The sequence below is a fragment of the Haemaphysalis longicornis genome, unplaced genomic scaffold (genome assembly GCF_048455015.1).
Source record: "Haemaphysalis longicornis isolate Haplotype H1 unplaced genomic scaffold, Haemaphysalis longicornis Haplotype H1 scaffold_2, whole genome shotgun sequence".
Lineage (NCBI taxonomy): Eukaryota > Metazoa > Arthropoda > Arachnida > Ixodida > Ixodidae > Haemaphysalis > Haemaphysalis longicornis.
The window spans coordinates 256,213,281-256,240,179 of NW_027526295.1; the positions used below are offsets into that span (position 1 = coordinate 256,213,281).

At 46.3% G+C, this 26,899-nt stretch overlaps 2 protein-coding genes across 6 annotated transcripts in view; one reads left to right on the forward strand and one right to left on the reverse strand.

Moving 5' to 3' along the window:
- The first annotated feature begins 239 nt into the window (after nucleotides 1-239).
- On the forward strand, nucleotides 240-17,292 carry Hay (ATP-dependent DNA helicase hay). Its single transcript, XM_077700259.1, has 21 exons — nucleotides 240-431; nucleotides 585-665; nucleotides 781-905; nucleotides 1,110-1,190; nucleotides 1,304-1,459; nucleotides 1,551-1,625; nucleotides 1,714-1,830; nucleotides 2,961-3,145; nucleotides 3,844-3,915; nucleotides 3,995-4,101; nucleotides 4,776-4,879; nucleotides 8,496-8,568; nucleotides 9,302-9,421; nucleotides 10,978-11,180; nucleotides 11,302-11,367; nucleotides 12,180-12,316; nucleotides 12,921-13,135; nucleotides 14,697-14,845; nucleotides 15,526-15,654; nucleotides 16,963-17,104; nucleotides 17,195-17,292. Exons 1-20 carry the CDS (start codon nucleotides 416-418, stop codon nucleotides 17,092-17,094), a joined length of 2,343 nt encoding a protein of 780 aa, XP_077556385.1. The 5' UTR covers nucleotides 240-415; the 3' UTR covers nucleotides 17,095-17,104; nucleotides 17,195-17,292.
- A 2,574-nt stretch (nucleotides 17,293-19,866) lies between these two features.
- The window catches only part of LOC144170450 (transmembrane protein 198), an 87,545-nt gene continuing 80,512 nt past the window's right edge, over nucleotides 19,867-26,899 (reverse strand). For 4 of the 5 annotated variants that reach the window (XM_077700261.1, XM_077700262.1, XM_077700265.1 and 1 more), the window contains exons 4-7: nucleotides 26,197-26,526; nucleotides 25,424-25,657; nucleotides 24,627-24,760; nucleotides 19,867-21,022 (exon numbers count right to left, since the gene is read on the reverse strand). In XM_077700261.1, coding sequence (XP_077556387.1) covers nucleotides 20,885-21,022; nucleotides 24,627-24,760; nucleotides 25,424-25,657; nucleotides 26,197-26,526 — 836 coding nt within the window. In that variant the 3' untranslated portion in view covers nucleotides 19,867-20,884. Of the gene's footprint in view, nucleotides 21,023-22,186; nucleotides 22,301-24,626; nucleotides 24,761-25,423; nucleotides 25,658-26,196; nucleotides 26,527-26,899 lie in introns of all 5 variants that reach the window. The other variant, XR_013322615.1, reaches the window with a different exon arrangement.

A 26,899-nucleotide genomic window follows, 5' to 3' on the forward strand; every position in this document is an offset into this window, starting at 1 on the left:
ATAGCTATTGTCTTTGTACTTCTACGTAACTGAAAACAACATGCCAAATGCTTGATTCCTCTATGGCTTGATTCCACCTCCCCGAATTAAGATTTTAATATTTGCCGCAACTTTACTGTGGCGCTGAACACCAACTTAAGCGTGCGTTAACGCTGCATACCTAAGAAACAACAGGCAGCGCCTCTAGCGTGGCTAGAAGAAATAACCTTTAAAAATAGACAGGTCTAAACTTGTCTGTTAGGTCTTGCTTTTCCATCATTCAACATCAGTCGTAGTCGGTCCGTGGTCGGTGGGCTGCGTCTCTTCTTGCCGTACTTGTGCCGACACGCGGGTGCGCCGGAAAGCTTCGTCAGCTTCGTGCTCTGTTTTCTCGGCATGGCCGTTTAGTCGCGGACGCCGTCTGCGTGGTGTGACCATGGGGAAGACGAAAGGTCAGGGCTTTAAATCGGATATTAAGGGGGATAACACAGGAGAAAGCCCGATTGCCTGTCATGTTCGTGCTTTTGTAGCTGTGCCCCCTCACTCGGTTATGATCGCTGCCCTAAGCTTGCTGACCTGGGTTTCGTTTCTCCTCTAACTTTCAGGGGCTAAGCGATGGAAGAAGAAACAAGAACTTGCGGAAAACACCGTAGAAGACCTGGGCGACGACGATGATGGAAATGGAGGTGCTCGCCAGATTTGCTCTCGGCACCGATCAAGTCTTTTGTTGTTTGTTGCTGTAGTTTCAGCACGGATGTTTACCTTCTAACTTCTAAATCGGCGTTTTTTAACGGTTCGCAGATGGGGTTCCCGCAGCCGCGAGTCAGAAGCTCAGCACTGCGTCGGTGGAAGATGAATTTGGGGCCAAGGACTATCGCTCCCAAATGGAACTCAGGCCGGATCACTCGTCTCGTCCGCTTTGGGTGGTAAGGATCCGAAAGGGTTGGGACGTCGTTATGTCTCGCCATTTGCTGGAATGCTTGAGATTTAGTTCGTTCAATACTGTCCCCACTTTCTCAACTTCTGGCTTTTCGTTCTTTTTTTTTTGCCTTCTCAAGCTTGAGTAAGGCGACAGGATTTTGTTGGAATATCTTTTCTCGTGATTAATGTCTCCTCGTGGTTTGTTGCAGGCGGCGGATGGGCACATCTTTTTAGAAGCCTTTTCACCGGTGTACAAGCATGCACATGACTTTTTGATTGCTATATCAGAGGTAAGCTAGTTTTGTATTCCTCTGCCGGTGAATAAACCAAGCTATTCGTGGATGTTTTGCTGCATAAGTACCCGTTCTTGGATCTAACCCAAATGGACACTTTTTCTTTGCAGCCAGTCTGCAGGCCTCTCCACATACACGAGTACATGCTGACATCCTATTCCTTGTATGCCGCGGTCTCTGTAGGCCTTCAGACACAAGACATTATTGAATACTTAAGACGACTAAGCAAGACCACCATTCCAGATGGCATCATAGAGTTCATAAAGGTAGTGTGCTGGCAGGGCTCTCTTTTTTTAGGCGTGTTTTCTGTGCCAGATATCTTTAGTCTTCCCGCTAACATATGCATTGGTTTTTCAGATGTGTACCGTTAGCTATGGCAAGGTGAAGCTTGTCTTGAAGCATAACCGATACTTTGTGGAAAGTCCATTCCCGGTACGCATTTTCTCAATTTTCTTTTTTCCTGCTGGAGTGACCGTTGTGGAATGAGATGTATCTAACAGTTACGTGAACCGCATTGCAGGATGTCCTTCAGAAGCTCCTCAAAGATAGCACCATACAGCAATGTCGCCTGAGGCGGGATGTTGAAGATGACACAGATCTGAGTGTTGTGACCAGAGACATTCTTGGCGCCACCTTGGCAAGTTGAATACGCTTTGTGTCTTCTGTTTAAATGATAAACTTCACTAGACCCAACTATGTATAAGCAGCAGTGGCTGTGAGATGACAATGACAGATGGCAATTGTAGTCACGGCAGTAACACTTAAGTTGCCAACTTTCGCAGCAATATGTCCAGCATTCAGTAAGATGGACATTTGGGAGTCTGTTAAGAGGTGAGCATAGGGTTCTGTCTAGCACAGCATAAAAAAGTGGGGACTGAAAACAGGCATGTAAATTGTTGTGCTTCAAGGTTGAGCAAGTCAGTTGATACCATGAGGGAGGAGCAAAGACGTGCACAGAATGTGATGAGAATGAAGTTCTCTCATGTGGGAAGAGCACTTTGATGAGAAAAAGGTGCCCAAGCTCACATAGGGCGAGGTGCCCTGTATACATTGGAATGCTCATCAGTCACGCTCAAAGCCTGTCACAGTCATCTTATTCATTTTTGTTGTCACCATTTTGAAGTGCGTAGAGTTAGGAAGAATTAGTTAGTTTACCTCTGCATAGAGTACCCATTGAGGGGTTTCAAAAGGTATACAGATATAAGCAGAAGCAGGTACCTGTTTAAGTTGGCATCTTTAGTTAACCTTAACGCACTGTTCCACCCATAGGAGTGCGCAGGGCTCTCGATTAGAGGGGGCGAAGTCTTACCACAGCGCTGCCCTCCCCACCCCCCCACAACTCCCAACCTCTTCCCACTGAAGGCCTAGTGGTCGAACGTAGTGCAAAGACGAGTGATAGTTATCAGATTTTTATTTCGATGCGATGGAATTCTAACACATACAAAATATGTCTGGGAAGAAGTTTTTACTGTCATGTGTAACATCGGCAAGGTATGGGGCAAATTTGGCACCCCGTTTAAGATGATTAGCCCCCCCCCCCCCCCCCCTTTGCCCGCCTCTGTGCGCACTCGTATGGTTCCACCCTTACTTTGTCTGCTGCAGTCCTTGGTCTGTGCACCATTTCAACATGAAGCTCAATGTGAAGCTGCGGCGCATGTTTGCATTTCTTTACACTGACATTAACAGTTGGGAGAAGTGCCAGGTGTGCCACCTGTCGCGACCTCAGCACATTGTGGTAACGTGGCCTCTGTTGCCATCGCGTTTTAGCCGAACAAGCCTTCTCAGAATGCACCCGACGACAAGGGCGATGACAAGGCGCAGAAGGCAGCAGAAGTGCCAGAGGATATCACTGCCTTTTATGAGAAAATGGAGAAAGAGGACGACGACGTGGAAGACACTCAGACGGTGTCGTTTGAAGTCAACCAGGACCACATTGAAACGCTGCAAAAGAGGTAGCTATTCTGTTGCTTTGTGATCCTGCAGTTGTATTGGGCTTCAGGAACATGGGCTCAGGTTTGTCTACAAAGCAACAATTTTTCTGATCGCAGCCGTGGGGGACAAAGTTGTAAACTGTGCAGTTGCTTGTTTTGTCTTTTCCTCCCATCTAAGCCGCATTTGATATCGTTTATAGTTAATTTTTGTTTCAGTCCTGCTTGCTTAAAAAATTTCGAGCCTCAAAAGTGCAAAACTAATATTTTGCGTAAGTGGGATATCCAAAATGGCGTGTCCATCTCTGCACATCATTTTTTTTTTCAAGCCATGAGACGTTTGGGAATAAAAGACACCCTCTCATTTTACATACCTGAGGATTTATTGTACAGCTTTAGAGACAACTAGTATTTTCAATGCCGCACTTATTTTAACAGCTTATATTGTTATGTTGCGGCAGAGCAAATCAGATGAATGATGGTTCAGGATGATGGGCGATCTATTTACAATATGTACAGAACAGCCGTGATTGAGCTCGCGCAGGCTGCACCCCACCACCCCATCGTCATCCTCATTGTTCTCGGTGGTGGGCCATGGCGCCTTGGGGTATTGTCAAGTTATATCCCAGGACAATACATTCCCTTTTATGCCTCGCTATCTGCTCCCTTTAGAAGAAACTGAGCAAAGCGTCACTTCTTAAAATATTTTTTGTCCTTCACAGGTGTATAGAGCTTGAGTACCCACTGCTGGCAGAATATGACTTCAAGAATGACACCGTGAACCCTGACATCCAGTGCGTACCTGTCTTGAATGAGCAAACGGGCTGTGTTTTACGACCAGAGCTTCTAGACCACGCACGCTTTCCCTCGCAGTGTGGACCTCAAGCCTTCGGCCATTCTTCGGCCCTATCAGGAGAAGAGCCTGAGGAAGATGTTTGGAAATGGACGGGGAAGATCAGGAGTTATTGTCCTTCCTTGCGGTAGGACACTCAGAGTTGTATTCATAGCGTGTGCGATAGCCTGGACAGTCATTTGTACTTGAAACTGAGAAGCATCCTTCCTGTTTCCTGTTAAGCAGAGATGTTTGCTTGGCGTTTAAATCAGCATTGCTGCATTGAATCAGCAGCAAAAGGACTCTCACTCAAACCGCACAAAAAGTCTGGAGGTATTGTATTATTCAGTTTGCTGTATTTGAAACAACAGGCTGGAATGCTGCTTTTCAGTGGCACTGAAAAAATGTCTCTTAAAACTGGGGTATGAGATTGAAGAGTGTGTTTGTGCATTTTAAGTCTAAATGATCTTTGTGGCAAATACATTTAAAATTTGCAGGGCAATAAAAGGAATGTTTGCAGAATGTTGTGGCTGCTATACTAGCATTTGTTTCTCTTGCTAAAACCCTGTTAAAGCTTAATGTAAGCGTGTAGGAAGAAGTGTGTCAGTCTGAATGTTTCCTGTAGCAGTTGAAATTTATTAGCTTCAATTCAGTAGTGTTGCAGGGAGGAAAATGGGCTTTTTTTAAATATTTGCAGTGTTAATTTTTTTTCCTATGCTTATTACACTTTATGCTGGCTTTGCACAGAAATCCTGCAAATGGTTTGCTTATGCTGTGTTTGTGTTGCCAAGCTTGGTAATGCCAGCCCACTTTTGTATCCAGGCGCTGGAAAATCCTTGGTAGGAGTGACCGCCTGCTGCACAGTACGCAAGCGATGCCTCGTGTTGTGCAACTCTGGTGTGTCTGTTGAACAGTGGAAGGCCCAGGTTAGTTCACTACTCCATCTGTGGTGTATGTAAATACGTATGTATGTATATCTCAGTGTGTCGAACCGAAAAAAATACCGGTTCGGTTACGGTTCGGGTTCGGGTGAAATATTTTCGTTCCGGTTCAGTTCGGGTTTTACAAAACCATGTACCGAACCAGTTCGCGAACCGGTTCGGGAGCTTGAACCGGTTCGCAAACCAGTTCAATGAGTTCATTTATCACTGAAATTAGAAAAAACATTTAGTAGTTTAAAACGACAGTCAAATCAAAACACAAACAAAAATTCAAAATGCTACTGTTCCCCAAGGGCAGTGGCACAGTTGCAAAGCAAACTTTAAACAATCACGAGATATTAGAAAAACAGATGAAGTGGCGACGATTTACCACTTACTTTCTCGCACAGACTTTATGTTGTCCTAGCGACTATTCATAAAGCCATCGCCAAGAGATATGACGGTAGGATATATTTTCTGCCCTTTCCTTTCTTGTTGAAATCGCAATTGTCGCTATGGAATCGTCCATCGCGCTAACCTTGAAGCCTTAAATTTAGGCCTGCGTACTGGCGCGTTCAAATACCAGCGCTAATGACAATGGCGCACATTTTTTGTATTTTGTAACAAAACAGAAAAATCCTACAACAGGCACATAAATACCACCAATGACATAGAATATTTGGTCACCCTTATTAATTTGTTAGCTGTCACCTTATCGAATGTGTTAGCCACACTTTTGTTAAAAGTAAGCTTTAGTTAACGCTCAGTCACTGCATTATTGCTCTGACCACTGGAATTCCTTTTGCGATGGCTATACCGAATGTGTGCATTACAATCAGTATGTCATCGTACCTCCTGACTCCCGGCCATCTTTCCGTGTGCTACATTGTGGAACAGATTATGCTATTACAAAATGAAAGAAAAATTTGACGCGCGGAGCATGAGATTGGACTTTTTTTGCATAGACGCTCTTTAATTCGTCCACAGCAGTATTCCCCTCCGGAACGAGTAGCGGTAGAAGTAATGTAGCGAGTTGGGTAGTCAGTACAAGTGCACCTTCGAAAAAAAAAGCAGATCTGAAAGAGACAAAACTGCATCAGCAGCAAACGGCTTAGCCACTGAGCAGCTCCTGCGGTCACACTTGTCAAGTATTAACAATTTGCAGGTGTCGGACCTTTTAAACAAATGATAAAATGCAAAAAGTTTGCATACATCGGGTGTGGTCTTTCGCTGTTGCGCAGTGTAGCACTCCTGCAGCCTGATTGCCCCAATAAAGTCGCAGCTAGAAAAGGGCAAAGTCGTTTGGTCAGCTTGCTATACGCTCGCGCTTCCAGCAGCAACAGATCATTGCTACATTGGTGCTCATTTATTTCCCCTGTTGTTACATAGAGCATGATAGTGTTCAATTGTCTGGAGGGGAAAGTGCGCGAGCGGGTACGAAGCTGATGGTACGTGAAAGAAAAAAGGCCCGAATTGCATTGACTGTGCAATATCAACAACAGATGGTCGAACCGTTTCGGCATGAACCGGTAACCGTTATTTCTTTTTTCGGTTTAGTTCCGGTTCGGGTTCAGCGTGCTCAAAAAATAACGGTTTGGGTTCGGGTTCAGTTCCGGCAAAAATACCGGTTCAGTTCTGGTTTTCGGTTCGGTTCAGTTCCGGTTCGACACCCTGGTATATCTATATATTTTTTAACCCTTTGAGGGTCGAATTTCTTTGAAAAAAACTTTCCCTGGTGGTCAAATTAGTTTATTGCGGATTTGGAATGTACAAAATGTCTAAAGTCAAGATTAAATGGTAAAAAATTATCAGGAACAGTATTTTGGGGTCAGCATCACTTAGAACTGAAAAATGTTCAACAGTATTTCAGAGTGGTATTCCTTGAAACATGGGTCTACGCACAGTGCCTTATCGCAGTCTGCATGCATAAAGCGCATGTCCGAAAATGAGCTGTCTTCTTCCGAAGAAAGACTGTCTTCCGATTCAGACTCGGTGAAAGGAGCAAACTCAGAGTCGGAAGAGTCATCGCTGTCGGTGTCATCAGAGCGGGCAGTTCGTTGGGCCATATCGCCGCTTTGCCGTGCATCTGAAGAATTTGAAGGCAACCCAGTAAACGAGGAGAGCGAGAATAACTCATGCGCGCCGGTGATAAACAAGCTAATAGCAGCGCCAATATAGATAGAAATCAACTTCCGCCGCCCCCGCAACCGCAACGGAGTCTCCGATTAGGTTACTTCAGTTCCAAGCAAGGAGGGCAAGAATACCTAGTGAGCGTGGGTAATAAACAAGATAAGAGCAGCGCCAATATAGATCGAAATCAACTTCCGCCGCCCCTGATAGCGAGCGCCGATCAAGTTTCGCGCGCCTCCGATGCGATCACGTGGCGAAACTGAAACCACGAAACGCGTTGACACGTACAGACGCCGTAACGCGCCGAAGCCAGAGAATTCTGTTTTTCACCGCAAGAAGGTAGCACAATCAAATTTCAAACACTTCTTGCAAGTCCCAGGAAGTGGCAGCACCTCCCAGGGACCATGCATCGTTAATATGGCGCGAAATTTCAAACGGATGCTCGAAATCGTACCCGTACGGCAAAGACCTTACGGGACGGAAAACCGCCGCAGTACACGTACGGCAAAAACCCTCAAAGGGTTAATAAGGAAAAGCAAGTCAATAATTCTAACGAGGCATAGGGGAAGTAGTAGTTTATCTCTTTTTTTCATGAAAATATGGATTTGAGAATTGTAAGAAGGGAATTAAAAAAGAAAAAGACTGTGTGCCAGGTGGGACTCAGACAAGCAGCCTTTGGATAACGCATTTTGTAAGATCATCGAAATCTGCTTTATACTGAACCTTTGCAATAGGCGCAGGTTGCGTCTCTTGTGATTAAGTGTTGAAAAGAATTTGCTTTGTCTTTCTGAAGCAGCTCAAGTTCCTTCCACAGCGCTGCAGTCTAGTCTAGCAGCCTTGTGTAGGCACCAGTATTTTAGAGACTCACCTTGCACCAACATTGAACATCCCTAATCTTTGACGAATTTAGTTGGCAGGCTGAACCTTTCGAGATTTCCATTTCCTTGGCTATCTGGGCAACCTAAATTTTTCACTCTTACAAAATTAAATCCTCATATTTTTTGCATGTTTCTTTCTGTGCGACTTGCTTCCATGGGCCGTCAGCATGAGGGTCATCTGCAGTACGCTCTCTATTGCTCTTGAACAGCTTGCTCCAAAATCTTGCTCTGTAGGATGAAGGGGCAGACTCATCAAAAATTGCAGCCATGTGTCCATGGATGTGCTCCTGCTTTTACCCTTCCTTTTTTGAGAAGCTTAATCACTGAGCATTGCTCCAAGCGAACCAATTTTTGGCCCAATTTTTGTGGTGGCTCTCCTGACCTACTGCCGCTGCAAATGTCTGGCTCGCACTGAGCTGCAGCAGTACGTGCATATAACCTTGAGTTGTGTCCAAACATGCCCAGACTTGCTTCACCACACTTGCTGTGATCTTTTCTACAGAGGTAGATAGATTATTGAACAGCCATAGTATGTATTTTATTTTTTTCTAATGTTGCTGCAGTGTGCTGTGCTTGGCTGTGCAGAGTCTGCATTGGCATTGATTGCATTTCAGTTCAAGATGTGGTCGACCGCAGATGACAGCGTCATCTGCAGGTTCACGTCAGAGGCCAAGGACAAGCCCATGGGTGAGCGAGCAGAATGGGTGGAAACTTTGCTTTGGACTCCTGCTTATCTTATCTCCCCCAATGTTGTGTATTGTTGACAATGGCATGGTTTTATTATCCCCTCTCAAAAAGTAGCTCTAGATATGGTTCTCCATTGTGTCAGCTTTGCTATTTGGAATTGACATGTCCAAAAACACTCTTTCGGCAAAAAAAAGAGTCAACTTTGAAGTGGTGAAGGTCTAGATTTTGGGGAATTAAGCTTTCTCTTCTTTGTTCTGTTCATTTGGGCGGGCTGCACCAGACTTAGCGGTTGCAGTTTCCACAAGCGAGAGAGAAGGAATCTTGTGCGGAACATGCATCCCAGTGTGCCTGAGTGGATGTCTTCTCTCTTTTTGTGACGTGCGCGAGGACTTTAACCACGTAATATGTGAATGTACGAGGTATAGAGCAGCTAGGACATCCCTTTCAGTGCCCTTGGGCCTTCCGCTTTCTAGAGGACTAACTCTAAGTGATGTGTTAGGCCCTTGGTCTAATTCTAAACGAGAATCTCGAGCGACAAAAGCTCTGTTGTCTTTCCTGCGAAGCGCAGGACTTGATCAGACTCTCTAAACATCGTCACCATCACCACTCCATCGATTTCATTTTTTCAAACATCTGGTGTAGCAAACTAGGCGCTTTGGCCGGTGTCATTAAAGACTATTCTCTCTCTCTCTCTCTTTCTCTGACATGGATCTTCTCCCTCTTCTCTCCCCAGGCTGCGGCATCTGCATCACCACCTACTCCATGATCACCCACACGCAGAGGCGTTCCTGGGAGGCTGAGCAGGTCATGGCCTGGCTCAAGGAGCAGGAGTGGGGGCTCATGCTGCTCGATGGCAAGTGTCCTGCCGCCACCGTACCTTCCCAACAGCTGGTATCACGTAGACCGTCAGGGCACTAGTTGAGCTGCTACACAGACTGACTTATACCCCTGTCACACGGCAAATCTAATATCATTCAAAGTGAATGAAATTAGCTGTAATGACATTCGGTTCGGCCGTGCGGTTCTACACGGCGAAACAAATGTCATTTGATTGCGATAGCGGTGACGATTAGCGAGCTCGCAAAACCGCAAAATTATATTTCAAGCACATCTAGAATGTTTTCACACATAACATATTTTAAAAACTTAACAAAGGATTACTTTTTTTTAATAAAAATAAGAAAATCACCGGTTTAGGTGACATCAGTAGACATCTCAAGCCGAGACAAGTCCGCAAAAATCCGTATTGGGGTAGCACGCGCACTGGGGACGAGATTTTATTTTGTGTTAGTACTCGTTTGTCTTTTTTTATTTGAACAACAACACGAAGAGGAAAGAATAAGTTTGCTGACCGTTTTTAGAAACAGTGTTCTTGGCTTATTACTGGATTTTCTTGTCTAGTGACGTACCACTACTTTAGAGGCTACTCATGTTGGCCACTAACTGAGGTCTGGGACTTCAGTTAGCCGCTAAATATTATTTGCCTCAAATGCTATTCGGTATTCTCGTGTAGCACCAAATTAATGACATAGAGTGAATTACATTTGCTCTAAGTGTCATTAGATCTGCTGTGTGACGGGGGTATATATCTTTTGACCAGCATTTGAACTTGCAGTCCTTACTGTGAAAGATTTTTGAGTGTACTGTATTGCTGCTAGGCATTTTTCACGCTGCAAACATAGCCCAAAAAAGGGGGACCAACAACCAAAGTTTGTGTGTCAGATACTATTATGAGAGTGAAATTGTTGTTCATCAAAATTATGTAGTTACCTATTGCAAATTGGTGCAAATTGTAGTGGCCTGCTATAAAGTAAGCAAAACTTGAGCGACAAGTATGTACGGTGCAGTGCCGTGTCTCTTTCTCTACTGTGTTGCGACAAACTGTTTTTGCAATTGTGTTAATGCGGTGCCCAGTCATCAGTGCCTCGAAACTATTGTTGACTTGGGCAGTGGCACAGGCAAAGGCATTTAATATTTAATGTTCTTTCTAATTTGCCTCACAATATCCATGTTGACTTGGGCAGCCAAATTCATTTCAAAATACTAACCAATAGAAATGGGTGGGGGTGTGCAAGACAAATAGCAGGTATGAGTTCAGGCTAGCAGCACTCACCTTTTGATGTTATCGTTCAAACAAATATAAAGTTGTGGGCCACATTTAATTTGAGCCTTAATTTATCGAACCATTTTTTTTTTTTTAGAATTTCTCTCAGAGCACCTGCCAAGGTCATGGGTGTGGTGAGGTTAATTTCTTTTCCTTCGCTCTCCACAAAGAAACCTGGGCCTGCAGCTAGACGCTGTAGATTATTGTGAAATACCATGGAGGCTTCTTTCCTTTGGTGATACGCGGTGCATTCTCCTCATCTCCCCCTAATCCCCCTCCCCCCTGGTGCTGCTGCTGTTGTGCAGAGGTGCACACCATCCCGGCCAAGATGTTCCGGCGGGTGCTGACCCTGGTGCAGGCGCACTGCAAGCTGGGGCTGACGGCCACCCTGGTGCGTGAGGACGACAAGATCCAGGACCTCAACTTCCTCATCGGCCCCAAGCTCTACGAGGCCAACTGGCTCGAGCTGCAGAACCACGGCTACATCGCCAAGGTCCAGTGCGCCGAGGTATGGTGGGAGGGAATTTGCGCAGGACGTGGCTTCTCTCGTCCTTCGTTGGCATGTTTCCAGCATGGGTTAAACTGTGTTCTCTACAAGTAAGGCGTTAATTTGCTTGTTTGTTGGTCAGGTGTGGTGCCCTATGACTCCAGAGTTCTACAGGGAGTACCTGTCAGCGAGAGCATCCAAAAAGATGGTGAGTAATGCTGCTATTGTGGTTATGTCGTACGGTTTGAAGTCTGCGCTAAATTGCGCATTATGTTTCTATAAGCCCCCTTCCTTCTTGATGTTATAAGTTACTCATTGGGTGCAACCACGTAACGTTCTATCACTTCATCTCTGTGCTCAGGCTGTGCTGGAATGGGGTGTAGGGGGAGTGTCAGCTCCCCCTCATTTGCAGATGGGGTAGCACGGCTCCTCCAGTCAAAGTGCACCTGTAGGCTTCTGTTAAACCACATACGGCCAGTGGCATGTGCAAGATTTCACATTGAGGGCTGGGACTTTAAAGAAGGAAGAGGGGGACCGTGAAAAAAAACGGGAAGCATGAAAGGAGCAAAAAAGAATACCTGTGAGAATCAGTTTTCACTGCTTCAAAGGCAACAAACAGTTTGCTCGACCATCAGGTTATAGGGTCTGCAGTTCGCTTCTTGCAGTGCACAAGCCAGTCTTGTCTCTGCAGTCCAAGTTTGTTTTGAAAATGTGCAGCCCATTTTTACTGTGCTCATTACATCATGAATCATCTTTTTAATTCTCTTAGAAAATGAGTCAAGGCGCAGGAAGTGAAGAGTTAATTGCTGTATCCTATACACAAGCTGGGTTAGTATTTTTTTTTTTTAGATGGCTTTCTTTTTTTCCTTTTTTTTTTTTTTGCCTATTGGTTGTGGCCATGGGGTGACTAAGCATATTTTTCCATTTTTTTTGGCACCAGGTGAAATGTAGTTGAAAATAAGGTTGCACCACAAAGCCTATGTTTAGCTGCATGCCCTTCTTTTGTGCCTGACCTTGCAGTTGCTCTTTGTGATGAACCCAAACAAGTTCCGGGCCTGCCAGTTCCTGATCAAGTACCACGAGAGGCGAAACGACAAGATCATTGTCTTCTCTGACAACGTGTTCGCCTTGAAGCACTACGCCATCAAGATGAACAGGTGACCGTGGGCTCGGAAAAAAAGCACGTCGGGCGTCAGTTTAAAGCGAACACATTGTGAGATCGATTCTAGCCGTTTATCTGCTTTTATGGAGCGCAACAAAATTGTCTTTCTGGGTTTCTTTGTTTTTGAAGCAGGCATCTCTTTCTGTCTCTCCATAGGCACATGTTGGTGTCTGTTTCTGAAGTACTCAATGTACTTTGGTTGCCTTTAGTGAGCTGTGTGCTTCGTGCCACATTGCTAGCTTAATCAGTGATCTATTATGTGTGTTATAAAGGTTAATTGAAAACAGACTAGTGTTGTGAATTTAGAAGAGGGAAAACATGCCGGTTTTTACTGTGCACAGTGACCCCAAAATTCGCATGGCATCGTCAATCTTCCTTGAGGCTGGGACACCATACCTATAAGGGATTTGCAATTGGCCACCTGAGCTACTGTTCCAAACAGCACATCTACTTAAGGGTACACTGCATATCTCAGAAATGTGCCATGCCGTCTGCTGGGCAGTTTGGTTTCATGCTTGGTTGCGCTTGATGTCCTGATATTGTTCCCCCTTGGCTGTGGTGACCTCGCTCCCTCGCCACCGCTTCCTTGTCTGGCCCAGGCCGTACATCTACGGGCCGACGTCGCAGCAGGAGCGGATGCAGATCCTGCAGAACTTCAAGTACAACCCCAAAGTGAACACCATCTTTGTGTCCAAGGTGGCGGACACCTCGTTCGATCTGCCCGAGGCCAACGTGCTCATCCAGGTGTCTGCCCACGGGGGCTCCCGAAGGCAGGAGGCCCAGCGGCTGGGTCGCATCCTCAGGGCCAAGAAAGGTCCGTCTTCCCCTCTTCTTCGCCTTTGATTTGTGTGTGGGGGGCTAAACGAACTTGTGTGTCAGAGGTGGTGCTGAGCCTGTCCCTTTCTTGTTGGCATCCCACCTTTTCTGCGTGCATCAGTAACTAGGATGGAGTTGCATGTAATCCAAGTGACCAATGTGAGCATGATGAGCAGATTGAGCGTAACGAGCCTAACTCCGTTATCTCTCATTTCTTTGTCTGCGCACCCCGCTGAGAAGTATTACTAAGGAATCGCTTGACTTGTTTCAGTTTTTTAACACCGAAGTGTTCAATGTCGTGGAAAAGTGCTCACAGGGACGTGAAAGTGGGGTCGTAACAAAGGCCAGTCACGTGGTGGAGTGGAAAGCTTCCATCCATCGCCGAGTCCGCTGAGTGGCACAATGCTGCTGGCATTGTCTGCCTGCGACTGGCAGCTGGGCCGCTGCTCGGCTGCCAGGGGAAGCCACACGCAATGAATGCGGTGCTGCTTACCAGTGCAGGGTGCACTTCCATGTGGTCGTCCGTGACGAGTGCAGATAGCAAGCACATCCACATCTGCTTCTGCCTGACCATTACGTTCCACAAGCGTAAAGGCAAAGCGCAAGCGTCAAAGTGAAGTCTTTTTAATGACCCAAACTTGAATTTTGTCCACATGGCCCCTAACTATGATATTGGTGCTCTGCTTTCTTTTTTAGTGTCCCACTCGTAATAAATAAAAACATGCTTTCAAAGATACCGGTGTAATTTTCTTAGTGAATTATCTTTCATAAATTGTTGGCCAGTTCACTGAAATCATTTTTTTTTTTTTCTGCGTGACAATTTTTCTTCTGTAGTTCTCCCCTCGGGCAATTCACCTGCTGAAGCCCACCTGCTTAAAACTTCATTGATAGCGCTGCACAGTTCTCTGTGCTTACACTAGCTCTTATGTGTACCTTGATACCTGTTTTCCGTCGCATCTTGTACATAACCAGCCATCCCACTGATTTAAGGGCACTTGATTTAAGGGTCCTCCTTTTGCTATTTAAAAAAGCAGCGTGTAACGAATCTAGAGGCAAGATGATGATTAAAATTGGGCACTCTACGGTTGTTGTTCATTTATCATTCTCTCAGGCAACTAATTTTAAATTGGTCGAGTGCATGGAATATTAAGCTCGTGAACAAAAAGAAGTTTACTATATAAATTAGTGTGGCTCGTAAGCCATTTGCTATTTCATCTTCCTAGTGCAAGTGTGTGACAATTTCGCTTGTGAACTGCGATTGTGTTTCCGTAATTACTGGCAGCTATGCTGCTTTTTTGTTACGGTGCCTCAGCTGTGACGTAGTGCTGAAACCATGTCGAAAACTCTGCTGTACCTGTAGACAGGGACTAAAAAACATGCTTCTGCAGCATTGCACCGACCACATTCTCAGCCTGCTTTGCATGGAGCTAGTTGTGAGAAAACAGCGGGGTCTCCTTTTTTCAAGCTTGCTGTTGATGGTACTGACCTTTTTTCGTCTGCCTTTGTGGTGCAAGAGACCCGCGCTGTTGCTTGCACGGATGCCCTTTCCTCCTGCGCAGGTGCCGTGGCCGAGGAGTACAACGCCTTCTTCTACTCGCTGGTCTCCGAGGACACCATGGAGATGCACTACTCGCGCAAGAGGCAGCGCTTCCTGGTGAACCAGGGCTACAGCTACAAGGTCATCACCAAGATGGAGGGCATGGACGAGGTGCGCTGCCGCTCCTCTTCCCTCCCTCCCTCCCTCCCTCGTGTGCCTTTCGGTGTGTGTCAGCAGCGGCTACTGCTGTGCAGATTTTTTTTTTTTGGTGCCCTCATTGATCCTCGGCTGAAATGGTTTGCTACAGAATGTGATGTGGTAACCTTGTGGGTGCATAGTTAGCAGTGTTAGGTCATGACACGCTGGTACCTTGGACTCTGTTGTTGCGGACTCTGAGCAGATGGCACTTTCCCGTACACTTAAGATTTGTTGCCCTGAACAAGTTAGTGGTACTGTCAGCACTGTTTTTTGGTGGTTTCCTTGGCATCTGAAGAGTGAATTTGGGCAGTTTTAGTTAACTAACTGAGGGAAATTGATGGCACCTCGGACCCTAGCTAGTCGAACAGTGATTAATGTTAGCCCTCTGGTTTTATGTGCCGTTCCGCTTCTGGGCTATGAGGAGCACCTTTGCTTGTGTGTTACAGCCTCGTTTAGGCCATCCTGGTTTCATTAACGGGCACCAAAATATTGCGCATTTGGTCGTATTTGTGTTCAGCCTCATTTGTGGTAATGCAGCTGGAGTGCGGCTGGGTGTGTCGGCGTGGAACCGACACACCCATGACCTTGCCCTGCAGTGGGCACTACACTACAAAGCCTCAAGCCACCTTTTTCTCTGTGCTCCATTCTTTTAGGAGGACCTTGCGTACCGCACCAAGGAGGAGCAGACCAACTTGCTGCAGCAGGTGCTGGCTGCTAACGATGCAGATGCTGAGGAGGAGAGGGTCGCCGGTGAGACTGGACCAACCGGCCACCGTGTCCAGGTCTGTGCGTTTCTCACTTTTTCGTACGCAGATCACTCCACAGGCTGCGAGTGTCCTTGTAGCTGCTGTTTCCAGAGGTACCTTCTCATAAACTCTTGTGCCAGTCTATACACAATCGCAACAAAAGGAGCACCAGAATTCTAATGTTAACAGTGAAGTGTCGGCATAAACCGGCGTAAGAAGGCTTTAGTGAGAAATGATGATAGCTTGCTGTAAGTGTAGGTTTGTTGCAAAGATAATTATTGAAGCCAGAGTGGCAGATGAACTGAGCCCAGCTGGGATGCAATTTTGTTGGTGTAAAAGTGGCCGATGGTCACCAGGCTGCCTTCAGTGACAAATGAAACGCGAGCCCCAAGCCATCTAGAGCTTTATGATTGGGAATTGACACAGACTGCAAGGTGTGATAATTGTTAACTTCACACTCGTGTTGCTTGTGTATGTACTCACAGCAGACAATCTTGTTTTTTGTTCAACATGCACAGCAAGAATGCTAGAATGCTCACCATCTTTAGAGGTGTGCCGAGAGCAGTTGTGGTTATCACACAAGTGCGAACTGAACACGTGTACTAAAGTGTGCCTATTTTTTATTAATGTTATTTTCTGTCTAAGTTAGAGGAGAGAAGGGAGCACAGCTGCAACGGTGGCTGGATTTTTTTTTTTTTTTTTTTGTAACCCTAACCTTAGCTGCATCGGGCAATCAGCGGACCGGCCAAAAAACTGTACTATAAACGGTATTGTGCTTCGGGCAACCGCATTATAAGCAGTACGCTTATACATTGAGTTCTATGGGAGGCCTACCGGTGGCCAGGGAAACCCACGTTATATACAGTCTTGCACTATAAGGGGTTACGTTATAAGTGGTGTGCACTGTACATGGGCTTGACGGGTTGTTTAATAAAAGACTAGGGCCTCCAAGGCATACAAACTTTGGGATGTGTGTAGAGGTAAGCCCCAAAAAAGAATGCTTACATGCTGTCTGAAGATTCCCATTCGGGAGTTTTTATAATGTAAAAATATATTCTTTCAGTACACGCATGCACGCACATGCTTCTGGCGACCTGTGTGATGAGCGGTGAAAACAGGAAAGGTCATTTAGCCTTCACAGTTGCCTTTGTGCATCAGCAAAGAAAAAGCCCCGATCCAGCGCAAATGTGCTAAGTCTCGCTACCCGAATATTTCTATTTTCTGTGTGGCAGAGAGCCCTGCCCATTTATTTCGTACCCTATTTGCAAAGTTACATGCAAAATCTGCTCAGAAACAACGTGTAGCGCTGACTCCCCTGCTTTTTCTCTCTTTCTGCGAGCACAGCTGTCGAGAAGAACTGGGAACATGAGCTCCATGTCTGGTGCCGACAGTGCAGTCTACCTCGAATACAGGACGGACAAGAAGAAAGACATGGGCTTGAGGCATCCCCTGTTCAAGCGTTTCCGGAAAACTTAGTCATTCATAGGTGGGTGGTGAGACTGTGGCATTCCCTCCCACGAGGTGGGGCTGATCTCAGCTGGAGCAGTAATGCAGAGGACGTTCTCTTCTCTTGCAGTGTATAAACATATCAAGTGGAACAAGCAAGAATGCATTGCACGTTTGCATACTGTTACAATGTTTGTGTAATAAAATGGCACTCCTCCCTTTTTTAAATGTGTGTGTGCATCCTTAGTAGTACACCTTATTCGTGGGAATGCGCAACTCGTTTGCATCCCGACTTTCGTTTACAATATTCACAGAGAAAATGCCGTATTGACGGCTGCTTGGGATTAAAGAAGTGCAGCAGACTGTGCGACACACAGAAATGTCCTGTTGTACATACTTGAACGGCAATTACAAAGGGGCAAATATTGCGCTCATATTTTCCTACTAGAAATTAGTACTACCTCAACATTTTTCAGTGAGGCAGTGAAATTTATAAGGAATTAAAAATCTGTGTGAAGTATGCTTTGGTCACACTCATTTTCAAAGACGGAAACAGCTGCTCCACATTAGTTATCACTTTTTTTTATTACGGGCTAGTAACATAGAAAAACTGCGGGAAATTAAATCGGCTTAACAAATTTGTATGTGAAAGCATGATTGCAAAGGGAATCGCATAATCACCCATGGAATCGCATAATCACCCATGCTGTTAGATTGACCAAAGGAAGGCACTAGGTCTGCCAAGAATAGTGGGTAGGTAGGGAGGCAATGAAATGTACATTGCAGTTCTTCAGTACTGAGCACTGCGAAGCGAGTCTCGAGTTCTTTTGAAGAGGGTGTCTGCTTTTTAGTAGACTAGCACTATACTTAAGTCGCCCTGAATACCAAATTGTGCAATTTGAATGTAGCGTGTTCTTTCAGTGTGCTAAGATCAATGGGAGCAGTGGTGCCAGCGGGTCAAGAAGTCCTTCATTTTGTAAATTTTGGGCGCTTCCAGACAAGATGACAGAGATCTGCAGGATTTAAGTGTTCTGCAGTAGGTGCACAATCGGCCATGAGCGTTTGATGGCAGCCATTGTCTTCACCAACCAGTTTCTCCAAGTGGGTATCTGGGGATTGTGGACGGGTATGTTGGGGTTGCAGTAAAATGGGAATTGCTGGATAGGATGCGAGCTTGCGAAGGCAGCCATGATGGCCATTGCCCAATTTCCTTGAGCGGATACGCGACTAGTCCAAAGACCATTCTGAACTGTGTACCGAGAAGCTTCAATACTGCAATATGTTACGGTATATTCACTGAACCGGTATGACACATGCGATGTGGCAGTGAAGAATTGCCAGGAAAACCCATACTGCTTCCGCACTCAAAGCACGCAAGCAGACTTAAGTGCACCTTCAAAGCTGCGTTTTGCATGCCCTAGTGGTTAACTTTTTCATGACCGCAGAAAAATGGCAGATTTTGAGTGCTTCCAGAAAACTTTTTTTTTTTCTGTGAGTTACCCGATACATTTAGCATTGCTATGCACGAAATTGTAGCTCATAGATTTCTCTTTCAAACACATAGCAGCAGTGTTGTGGAAGGTGTAATTATTGACAGCTTATTGGTCAATGAAACGAAAAAGAATGCAGAGAAAAAGTATATACAAAAAAAGACAAATAGGCAATTTTACTGAGCCTAAAAATTATTTTAGGAATTCTACATGTTTCTACATTCCTAAGCTATGATTCAATATATACATCAACGCTGTACACCAAGTTCTGGATTTTTGTGGGCCCACCAACCTAGTTGCCCTGACAGTTAGGTAACTCCGCAAAGCTACTCAAGAGTCAGTAGGTCTCTTTAAAATATGCATCCAAGCATGCTTGTTTGTGTTCTCATACCAAATCCTTATCACTTCAGTGGTAAAAATCAAGAAAAAAAAATGAAGCGCTCTTGAGAAGCAGCACGCGTCGCTCCACAGCGCTAATTTTACACGAGCGCCAGGCTATCTTGAAGGTGATAACGCGGTACGGCGCGGTGCATTTGGCAACATATCCCTGCCGCATGTTGTCCATACCCTACGCATGGAAGTAATATTGCAGTCGTTGGGGTATTGGGCATGTTTTGTTTATAAATACAGCGTGAAGTCAAAAGCGAACCTTCCCTGGCAGCACCTGTCGGAGTCTGAGGCTGTCAAATGGGACAGTCTTCATCAGCACTAAAATCTGAAGAATCCACATCGTTGCTGCAGTCATCACTGCTGCTGGGGTAAAAAAAAATTACCAGCAGCAATGGCCGAAGTCCCTGAAACCGCTGTTTGCCTTTGCAGAGCACACAATGAAACGACGCTATTTTCGCCGAACCCGCTGCTGCCTTGGGTTCAAATTTTACTCGCGACACTGTCTATCCCCACGAAATGTAAACAGACAGCATCGAAACTGAAAAAGGGGTTTCCAAAGAACGCCAGATGGCGCCAGTTGTCCGAATACCGCCGTTTTTACTTCTTGCAAGAGGTTTGAAGATCATCGTTAACCTGTGAAAGAGGGCCTATGGCGTGGTCACGAAAGAGTTAACAACACACCTGCCTGTCGCTGCAAGTACAGGTGCTCAATTTCATTTCCTGGTGCAGTTTTTTTCCTCTAAATTGGAGGCACTAGAAATATCAGGGCCATCCACTGCTTGCAACTGTGAGTTTTCCACCTCATACGGCACATAGTGCTTGCACATTAAACACTACGCTGGCTCTACGATAAGTGCTACTATGGGTGCTAACAAGAGACCACTGAAAAAAAAAAAAAAAAAAAGACAGCCACATCAAGAGGTGATCATGAACAATAGTTATAATGTTCTGCAAAATGTGATATGTACAGTGGAATACAATAACAACAACAAAAAGACTGGACGCCGTTCCATGTGCACAATGAGTCCGGGGCTGAGTACAGTCCAGGTGAAGAAAGGCCGCCCACCTAGTGTCGTGCACTTGCGCCTTCTGATGTGTGAACACAGCAATTTAGTGTCGTGTTAAAAGAGTAGTACACAATACTGGCTCTAGTGTGTGTGTGTGTAGTTTTGGCAGTCACTGTGTACACTACAAAGTTGTGCCACGCTATACAGCTGCTAGGGAGAGAGAGAGAAGCTACCTGTTCTCCTTCCCACATATCACAAGTGAAACATATTCACATTAGTTTCCACCCATACCTATGTACAGCCAACAGAGAATTCCTTTCCGCTACACGCAACGTCTCAGCACCGGGACTGCACCTAAGCTCGTGAGCGTGCGAAATGCCTCGCGCTTCATCGTTTACACACCCTGGAAACAGGTCTCGCAATAGATGAGAAATACTTTGTGCCCGAGAAAATGTTCGTGCGACCTGCAAATACTTCCAGTAGTACCCCTCTGACTTCTTTCCTGCATAAACATTTGTCAAAAGGCCATTTGTGTAACAGTCTCTGTTCCAGAACCACAGATTCACAAGTGCAGCCCCATCTGTGGCACACATTTCAACACTTTCAGCACCAGTCGCTTTCTACGAAGTTACAATGCTGGATTCGTGGGAAAAGGGAGGGAGGAGAATATTCCACAACAGAAATGGCTTCGGAGAAGAAAAGCCCGCGTCCACAAGTCAACTTCGTCTAATGTCACTACTGCCGAAACAGGTTACAGTTCTCTTGTCCTGCAGTAGGACTTTACCATAGACGCTAGACACTATTACACTAGGGACAGCAGTGATCCCAGTAGTCGACCTTGGGGTGAGCGGGTCACCTCGGGTGTCCCTTTCTGGACGGTAGCCGCGCTTCCGCAATTTGGCTTCCCCCTCTTCCTCCAAGGTGCCGGTCTTCTCAGGTCACTTGACTCAGTGTGGTGGCCGTGCTTTCCGAAGGGTTGAGCATGGTCAGGTGTGTCAGGTCAGAGTGCAGCATCGAGAGGCTGTCGTCGGGGGGTGGGCACACTTTCTTCTGCAGGCTCTGGATGTAGCTCTGTCCAGATGTTCGCCACCATGAGGAGTTCGTGGGGTGAAGGGAAGAATGAAGGAGAGAAAGGGGAAAAAAAAGGCCTGGTCTCTCAAACCCTAGGGAAACCTCGGCGTGTTGTTAGTCGATTGGCGAACAGAGACTCGCCCAACAACGCAGCATGCGGCCAAGATGCAAGCGGGTGCAATTTGGAATGAGCCAGTAGTGGGTGGTGTCGAAAGTAGGGCCAGTTGGTTCATACCGAACTAGCAGAAACAGTGCGAGAGCTAACACCCCTGTCACACGGGCACTTTCAATTGTGATTGAGTCAATCAGGATCGAGCTCAATCCGTATTGGGCGCTGCTACACGGCAGTTTCAATCGCGATCGAGCTCGATGCCGCTCGAACTCAATCCTGGTTTCTCAAGCGCGATCGAACGAAAGCGGTGATACTCTCGACCCTGCTCAGTAATGGCACAGAAGGTGACAACTTCAACTAATGCCACAAATTGTGTCAAACAACTTTACCCAAATAAGTGTGCGGTAACATTTACATAGTTACGTATACCTACGACCGCGCGAAGTTACCAGACGCCAGCCGCAAGTACATTGTTAGCGCCATCTGGTGTACACGAGTGCAACCGGTGCAACTTCTCAATCGCGATTGAAACTGGCCGTGTAGCAGTGGCAGTGCGTCGAGCGCGCTCGAACACTCAATCGCGATTGAAAGTGCCCGTGTGACAGGGGTATAAGATAAGCGGACGACAGTTGTAAGAACTTGCGTTATCTGTTTCCTCGAGTCCTAGTCACTGTGCTGTATTCATGACTGGCTTTGCTGTCAGCTAAACTTGAGCAGTATGCTGGGTGCAGGTGCCAATGCTACTGACAGACTCGAGCACTGCAGGCCGTGCACATTCCATGGGCAAAAAAGTCCTCTCACATGTAAACAGCTCCAGACTAGTACGTGCAACTTAGTTTCACGTTTCTTTCCTTCACACAACAGTCCTGCAAATCCAACTGGTTCACGGCTACACTCAAACGTTGCCTTTTGATATATCGAGAAACATGTCCGGCAACAATGCCCGCTTGCGTACCTTATGTGCAACGATCGATATCACATTCCTTTAGCACTGCAGTTTTGGGAGGAGGCTTTGGGGCGCACAAAGTGCTCGGTGAAGAAGAGGCACACACGTGTTAGAGGCACAAGGCCCATGCTGGCGATCATGCAGGCGTCTCGGGCACAAGTCTCCAGTGGCTTCAAGCGGAGCTGTTCAGTACGGAAGAAGAGGCTTGCAGGGGTAGGTACTGCATGCGGTGAGAGATCCAGGGTTGGAGGGGCCCACAACCAACATTTGTCAGAAAAAAAAGAAATGTCACAGCATCTAGGTTTGCAGAGAAAGTAGACAAAGCCACCTTGGTTATGCACAACACTATGCAAAGCAAAACACTCAAAAATCAATGTCAGCTTGATTCTCAAACTCAATGCTGTCTTCCAAGCTCAATTTCAATTTAATGACTCAGTTTTATTATAAATGCCTTCAAGTGACCTCTTCTGGTTGCAGTAGCTGATCTACAGACTGGTTGATGGCGCACCCAATGATAGATGCTACTGCCTTGTATGTAGCTTTTATTGGAGCAGGGTTTTGGAGTGACCTAACAAGGCAAACCCCCCATGCTACCAACCCAGAAGACGTGCACATCTATAGCGACACGAAAACCTAGGCATTCTGTTGTTCCAGCACATTAGTCATACTATCTGGCTGATTAGAAGTAAACCTCAGACAGCAGAGGGGCTAAAAAAGAAGCTGAGAAACGCCTGAAGACCTTGAATTTTTCCCTTCAGAAACTGTTAAATGAATTCCAGTGATTACAGTGAGGTAACAGAATTAGGGGTGTGCGAATACTCGAATATTTGAATACACGTCGGATAGTACCTCCACAAATAATTCAATTCGTGAATCGAATATCTACTATTCGATTTTTCGAACAGTCAAGTAGATTTTCCGAATGGGCCCGGCTCTGCAAAAGTGAGAGATGTCGGTGCACACTAGCACACTGCTATTACATTGTCTGCTCATTTTCACTGAACTCTGCAAGCTTTATCCAAATTGTGCTTTTGACAAGCGCACCTTGTAGCAGCCGTAAATTTTATTGCACAGTTTGTGGTACATGTTGGGGCAGCTTTCGGTAAAGCAGTCGCCACCGCTTTTGTTGTGTTTTTGACAGCGCCTCCATTAGTTAAAAAACAAAGGAAGCTGTGGCTTCTTTGCATGCAGTTGGTGTATGCTTATTGCATTTTTTTGTTCACGTTTTAGACCACAGGGGGAGAATTGGCGGTTTTACTACCCCTTTGTCGAACCAATGAGCAGTCAGCGCAAGCCATCTCCGTCACTTCTCCTTGGTACCGTAGCAAGCTGCCCTTACACGGCGTAGCACAGGCTCGTGCCTGGCGACCATATTGTGAGCCTTGCTTCCGCTATGTATCATTCACGCTTCATGCTCGCCATGTGCTTCTGACTTATGATGAAGTGACTTATCGTGGTTCGCGATTGTGGTTGTGCTGTGTTTTTGCGTCGCATTGTTTATGCCTGGAAAGTGCTCGCTTTGGAGTTACGAGGTGCTGACTAGTCGTTCCCTATGGCAGCAGTGAAGCAACTCTAGTGCAAGTTGTTCTTCAATAAGTATCGTGCCCGCTCCGGATTCCTGATGTACCGCCTCATAGTGGTTTGGCGGCTGGACTGGTGCAAAGGAGTTAAAAAGTGCTTTCTTCAGGTCATAAAAAGAATGTCATGACTCCGGAACATGCAATGTAGCGGCTGTTTTTGCACAAAAACTTGTGGGAAGTCAAGTACTGTAAAAAAAAATTGATATTGGATATTTGGTTATATATATTCGATTCAAAAGCTACTACAGTCGAACCTCGTTATAGCAAACACTGATATAGCAAATTATCGGCTATAGCGAACTAAATACAAAGTTTGTTTGGTCACGCTTCATTTCAATGACACCTACTCTTTTTATAACGCAACCGAAACCTCGATAGCTGCGTGATATTGGCCATAACGAAGAGATATTGGGTTCCCACAAGGCTCAAAACTCGACAGCTAGCATAATAACAGCAAAATTAAAAAAAACAAGTGAGAAAAAAAACAACCGTTTTTTTAGTAGCTTAGGGCCCTTTATTGCGTGGAAGGCCACATCCTCCTTTAAGTAAATAAGAAGGTCGGCCTTATTTTGCCGAACGAACTTCGTTCTGTTGTAACTTTACGTCCTCACGTTCCGGTCTGTTTAGTTTGAAATGTCACAACGAGACAGATAAGGACTACCTCGTTTATAGTGAGTTCGAAGCCTAGAACAAAACGTTTTTTATATGGGCTTGTTGCGCGAGCCAGATTGCCGATTTATTAGAGCCGATTTTTACCTCTACAGTTATAACAATTCCTAGATATAATGAACCCGATACTACTTCATAATAACGAGGTTCAACTATGTTCGGTATTCACACACCCCTAAACAGAAGGCCCTTCATTGCAACGCATGCATCATACAATAGGCTGTACATCTAACTCATGGCCAGCCAATAGCTGCGTAGTCAGTCCCCCTCCTCCACTTGGTGACACTGGCCCCTCACCTGTGAGATGACATCGCCGTGGGCGGTGCGAACCTGGTACAGGTAGCGGTACTTGCGCTGCCGCTGCTCAGCTCGGGACTCCTCCTGCCGTATCCGCTGAAGGTTCAGCTGCCGGGACCTCCGCGTGGGACCCACTGCATCGGTGGTGAAAAGCGACGGCCACACAATGTGTACCGGGTCAAGAGATCAAAGGCAGCTGATACTATAATTGACGAAAGTTATGTCTATGGCTGCTGAAAAAAATCACACTTAAAGTGACCTTTAGCCAGAGGCGATTGATAACAACTCTAGTGCATAAGCACCTGAAGCAAGCACTGCAAGGTTCGTGTCACTGACTGATCACATGCCAGATCCTTCTCGAGGCATGCATGCATAGCTCAGGGGCTAGGCACACTTATAGGCTCTAAGCTTTCCAAGTTAAGTTCCAGCAGATAAATTTCTGCACGGAGCAGCCTTCAGTCCGCAATAGAAATAAGCAAGGTGCCAAGACTCTGTCTCAGTTTCTACAAAAATGCTGTCATACTTAATGTAAACACGCTAACCACATCTTCAGCTAATCGTTTTGCAACACTCTGGAGCCTCTCAAATAAGGTGAAACAAGGTGCTCTACAAGCATTCGGCTGGCTGTATGCGAGCATCTGCCTCTCACTCAAGAGTGCTCCAAGCCAAACTGTCGCAGCTACTACGCCACTACTAGACCCTGGTGAAGACAGGGTCATGTGATGCAATGCTGGAGGGCGCTCTGCGTCCTCTGTCACTAGTGGCCTGTGGAGCGCGCAAACGGCTCCTCTACTCACCGTCCGAGTGGTAGGTTCCGCGGCCCGTTAGCCGCCACTGGACGAGCACCCCAACTACGATGAGCAGTGGCCAGAGGGCCAGGATGAGCCAGGAGAACCAGCAGAGCGGCAGAGGGGGCTTGAGCAGGATCACGCCCAGCGACCAGTCTGTCAGGCGCGACCGGCTCACAAAGTAGTCCGAGCCCACCACCATCATGGCGCCCCCGTACACACTCGTGCCCACAATGGTCAGCGCTGCATTCACAGGGGAAGGGAATATGCTCAGCCACAGCAGCTCGTGCTTGCCTACCCTGGGCTCCGTTTTCACGCACTTCAGCCACACTTTACACGACCTGCGATGGCGTTTGCTGCTTGATTTGAGCTTCTTTCACGCTTAGAAATCAAGAATGCCCACAAGAACAAAGGTTGATGATGTGGCAAAGCATGCACACTTTCTTTCGGGCTTCACTGCATGATGCTGCGACAGTGCAAAGAAAAGGTGCTTTTCTGGACTTTTTTTGTACTCCCCCTCCCCGATACTTTCATGAAATGTTGAAGCTTCCAAAATAAAATCGTGGCTTCGCAAATGACCTGTTGGCTATAACTGCAAGAAGGTCATGCGTCAAGAGAGGTTGGACATTAAACACCCCTCTGTGTTCAAACCACGCGAATGAACACATATTTCTGCACATCGCCCCATCTTCAATCCTCATACAGGGTTCGATAAAGTTTCTGCCAGTGTCGTGCAGTGTGCGAAAGAAAGGCAGCCAGCAGGGAGAAGGGAAGTGCTGCACCTTTCTGCCAGAAGAGGTTGAGCACTGCGCCGAGGATGGAGCAGGCCAGCAGGACGCCCAGGGTGAGCCAGACGGTGGGCGGCGTGTACCAGATGCGCATGAGGGCGATGCCCCCGAAGCCCGCGAAGAGGCCCGTGTGGAAGCCCGTGAGGAAGAGCCCCGCGTGCTGCACCAGCATGGTGATGAGGCCGAAGAGCAGGCCCGCGCCCAGGGAGACGCCCGCGTTGCCCGCCGTGGGCAGCAGGCTCTCCACCGTGCAGATCTTGAACACCACGAAGGAGCCAAACAGGAAGCCCGTCAGGAACATCACCGCCTTGAAGCACCGGTACCCTGGGAGGAAGGTACAAAGGGAAGACAAAAAGGGGAGACTTACAATCACAACCGGAAGGCTGCTCTCTTTTACGTGCTAGACCAATAAGTAGAGTTACAAGTTTGTTTCCACGAGGAAAAAATAATACAACTTTACTTAATTATTGAAATACCTAGCCTTTGGTAAGTCGCTCAACTGCCCACAAAAATATTTTAACCAAGAAAGGTAAGAAATAACAAAAAAAAAACTTCCAAATTTTGTGCTACACGACATCAGCAGTGAGCCAGTGACACAATAAAGGGAAGACTGAAAACGCAGCTATCAGTGTGTTAACTGTTCATTAGCATTGAAGAAGTCTCATAAAATAGAGGTAGAGGCGTCCCTACAATTGTG